The 3,812-nt window shown below is 45.3% G+C and overlaps 1 protein-coding gene across 1 annotated transcript in view; it reads left to right on the top strand.

Moving 5' to 3' along the window:
• Nucleotides 1-422: 422 nt before the first annotated feature.
• The window catches only part of EAH_00012250 (pre-mRNA splicing factor 18, putative), a gene marked incomplete at both ends in the record, with an annotated part of 5,195 nt that continues 1,805 nt past the window's right edge, over nucleotides 423-3,812 (top strand). Inside the window, 7 exons of the mRNA XM_013394737.1 lie at nucleotides 423-471; nucleotides 928-1,058; nucleotides 1,441-1,519; nucleotides 2,019-2,136; nucleotides 2,613-2,737; nucleotides 2,919-3,006; nucleotides 3,527-3,583. Coding sequence (XP_013250191.1) covers nucleotides 423-471; nucleotides 928-1,058; nucleotides 1,441-1,519; nucleotides 2,019-2,136; nucleotides 2,613-2,737; nucleotides 2,919-3,006; nucleotides 3,527-3,583 — 647 coding nt within the window. The remainder of the gene's footprint in view (nucleotides 472-927; nucleotides 1,059-1,440; nucleotides 1,520-2,018; nucleotides 2,137-2,612; nucleotides 2,738-2,918; nucleotides 3,007-3,526; nucleotides 3,584-3,812) is intronic.

Genomic DNA, 3,812 nt, shown 5'->3' with positions numbered 1-3,812 from the left:
CTGCCCAAAAAGGGAGTTCTTAAGGCGAACTTTTGTTTCGTTTAGATGTCCAGTTTTTGGTTTTCTTTTTGTTTCTATAGTCCTCATAGAGCCCTTTTTTGTTGGTCCTTGCTGGCCGGAACCTGCCGAAGCTGCGGTGTTCGTACGCCTCCAGACTCTCCCTTCCTGCATAAGGCTATTTTGCGTTGACACGTTTTTGCGTTCTCTTTCAATTGGCATACGGGCAAGAAAGAGGGTGCCATGTGGTGTACGGACAGCTACGGGAGCTCGCCTCCCCTTTCTTGCTAGGGCGGTCTTTGTCGCTTTTGCCGCATGGCGCTTTCGCATTTAATTGTGCTTCACTTGCGTCTTCTTCGTGGACGAATTTATTTGTGAAGTATTGTATCTCTTCTTCTCTTGCATTCCTCTGATACGCTCTGAAGATGGACGCCCTCCGCGCGATTATCGCCAAGCAAAAGCAACAGATTAACGGTGATACTCAAATTGTGTGCATTTTTTGTCCTCTTTTATCGCCCTTAGCGCCCATTATTAAGTTTGTAATAAGTAATGGGAATTGAATATCATTAATGTGTTTATTTACACTTGATTTCCCATATTCTTTCCGGTTTCGCGCCGGAGCGCTTTTCACTTCACCTGCCTGCAGTCAGTTGGGGTAGTGCCTATGCGTGAACGGCGGCTGGCAAGGAGGACTTTGTTGCTGTTGCACTCTGTGCTACGCGTATATGTATATATTAATGTAAACACATTCAATTTGACGTGTTTATTGACTGGCTGTATTGAGATCCTTCACTTTCCTTTATCTCTGGTGTTAGCGGCGTTGTACTTTCTGTACGAGGTTTCCTGTTTCGTTTTGCGATTGTATTTGCTGTATTTTGTGATTTTTTTCCTCGGCTATTTGCTCGTTTTTGTTCGTTTTCCTTGCTGCAGAGTTGCCCAAGGCAGGGCCTGGAAAGTATATACTGCAGAAGGATCTGCAGCAAAAACTGCGGGAGCAAAAAGACCGAGAGCAAGAAGAAACTGCCAACAAAAAGCGAAAGACAGAGCTGCAGCAACTGGCCGTAAATAACACAAACATGCTCAACAACAAGCGACAGCGCTAACACGAAGACAGAGACAAAGGCATACAGACAGGCAAACAGGCGGACACACAGAAATATATACACAGACATGGATACAGAGAGCAGTGCAATCAGACAGGTAGCAGCGGAGGTTAAGGTCAAAGCGTCGGAAGAAACACGCATAAGCAATGAGACAGGGATAAGGACAGAGTCAGAGTTTTTTACAAAAGGAGTACTATCGGGGTCTTTATCTGGTTATGCGTGCTTCGCTCATTGTTTCCCTGTGCGTGTAGTTGGCGTTTGCTATGTTGGTCATCTTTTGTTGGTTGAAGGCTTAGTAAGACACTTCTGTTTGTAGTGTCTCTCGTTTTTGCTGCATCAGGAGCTGCAGGAGCGCCTGAAGGCGCGGGCTTTCCAGCCGCATTCTTCTGAAGCAGAAGCTACGGTTGCTGATGCAGGTGGTGGGTTTTGTGTCTTAAAGAGAATATTCCTCTTGTCGCTCTCCTATCCCTTGCTTAGCTTTCTCTCGTGCTTTCTGCTCCCCTCACCCGATTCTCAGCTGCTGCTGCTGCAGCATCTGAGAATCGGCAGCAGCTGCTGCAGCAGTGCTGCTGGTGCCTGCACGTTTTGCTGTTAAATAGTCGCATTTATTGTGTCTCTTGGTGTCTCCCCCTATCTCTGCATCGTCGCATTGTCGACCCGTCTTTCTTTCTTTTTCGTCTCTTCGCTTTGCTTCAGAAATGCATTTGTTCCATTTCCACCTGTACGCACCTTCTCTTTCGCAATCAGTGTGTTGTTCTTTCGCTAGTTTCACTGATTGGACCGAGATGTTTGTACACTGCATACAAACTACTTCTGCCGTAGGTTTATGCGCGCCGCGGCTAGATTTTGTGCTTCCTCGAGACAATCAAATATGCGCATGCATGCATTGTTAGGCTGCTTGGGGTTTGGGGTGTACAGACACTGCGGAGGGAAGGGAAGAAGAGCTAGTGCCGCCTGTAGACCTGCCGGAGATATTTAGACGCCTCAGGAGGCTGAAACAACCCATCACGCTTTTTGGAGAAACACCTTGGAAGCGGTACGCTTGTCTTGCACACTCTCGCTTGCTCTCAGATTCCTCCATGTTATATAAGCAGATATAGGCGTATGCATGGATATATGTGCATGTGCATATAATTGCAGATGTTTAGACTTGTATGCCTTTCTGTTATGTGCGTATGTGTATTTGCTGTTTTCTGTAATTATATTCATATATATGTATTTACATGTTGCTATCTATTTACGCATATATGTATATATATATGCTGTTATCCATCTACCTGCACCTATATATATATATATATTATATATATATGTATATATATATATATGTATATACATGCAGCACCACAAGCATGCACGCACATACGCATGCATACTCGATGTTCCATATAATGCATACTAGGATGTGTTCTCGTACATTCACATACTTACCTAATATTTATGCACGCACATTTACACCAGTAGCTGAACCATGTGCAGGGGCAAATTGCTTCTCCTGGGGTGTGTGTACAGGTACGATCGCCTCTGCAAGTTGGAACTGCAGGCGATTGACGATGAAATGACAGAAGGACAGAAAAATGTGTTTCATGCCATGCAGCGCGAGGGAGAAGAAGAAGAAGAATTCGATGAAGACGCCAGTATGGCTCAAACCCTAAACACCAATTCCTAAACCCTAAACCCAAGCCCCATCCAGCGCAACGACGCGGGAGGCTTTCTTGGGGGTGTTTGAATGGCCTGCAGTTCGTCCCCCAGGGCCCCTTTTTTGCTTACGGGAATGGTATATCCGGTGTTTTTGTCTTTTTCTAATTTGCCGGACAGACAAAGGCAAAAAGGAGACAAATTCTGAATCAACAGACGCCAAACAAAGCCAAAATGAGGAGACAACAGAAAAGAGCAAGGAGGCAGTGTATGCCCAGCGCTATCACCTTTGATGCTGCCCGTGTTGCTGTTGCTTCTGCTGCAGCTGCTACTGTTGTGGTTGCTACTGCTGCTACTGATGCACTCCTTATTTGGAAGTCAATGAGAGGGCAGTGTCTGACAATTCTACCTTTGTCTTTGTGCCTGTCTATCTCTGTCTTGGTCTTCATTTAAGCTTGTCTCTGTGTGTCGCTGTCGCTGTCCCTTTCTGACTCGGTTGATGTCTCTGTATCTGCATTTGTTTGCCAGTACATTCATTTCGCTTTGCGCGTTGCTTCGCTTTTCCCTTCCTCTGGATGCATGTCCTTTTTTATCGCCTGTTTCCCTAGGTGCCTGCCTCCTCTTGCCTCCGTTGTCTCTAAACAAATATTTGTCTCCTCCTACCTTAAGTGCTCGTGTTTTTTTGCGGAATGAATAGGTGTCTCCTGTCTCTATGTTTATATTTGCCTCATCTGTCATTCAATAGTTGTTCGCTTCATTTGCGTTTTTTGCTTTGTCTCTGTCTGCAGCGTCATTGCCTGGGCGCGCAAAATGCTGTCTCTTTGGGAAGATGAACTAAAACACCGGTGCGCGTTTCTGTTGGTGTGTGTTGTCGTTCTCTGTTTCTTTTTTTGTTGTAAGCGGAGGCACAGCGTTTGATCGTCGCCATTTGCTGCAGCTGTTGCAGCAGCAACAACTAATCCTGCAGCAGCAACGCCACTGTCTCCCAGCTGCCTGCTCGTTTATTGCTCCACCGTACTTAAATTTGGTCGCATTAATAAAGTATAAATATAAATATATATATATATATATATA

This window comes from Eimeria acervulina, genomic scaffold, assembly GCF_000499425.1.
Source record: "Eimeria acervulina Houghton genomic scaffold, Eah_scaff67, whole genome shotgun sequence".
NCBI lineage: Eukaryota > Apicomplexa > Conoidasida > Eucoccidiorida > Eimeriidae > Eimeria > Eimeria acervulina.
Note: the sequence above shows the minus strand (reverse complement) of the source record. Positions and strands in the feature narration are given on the sequence as shown.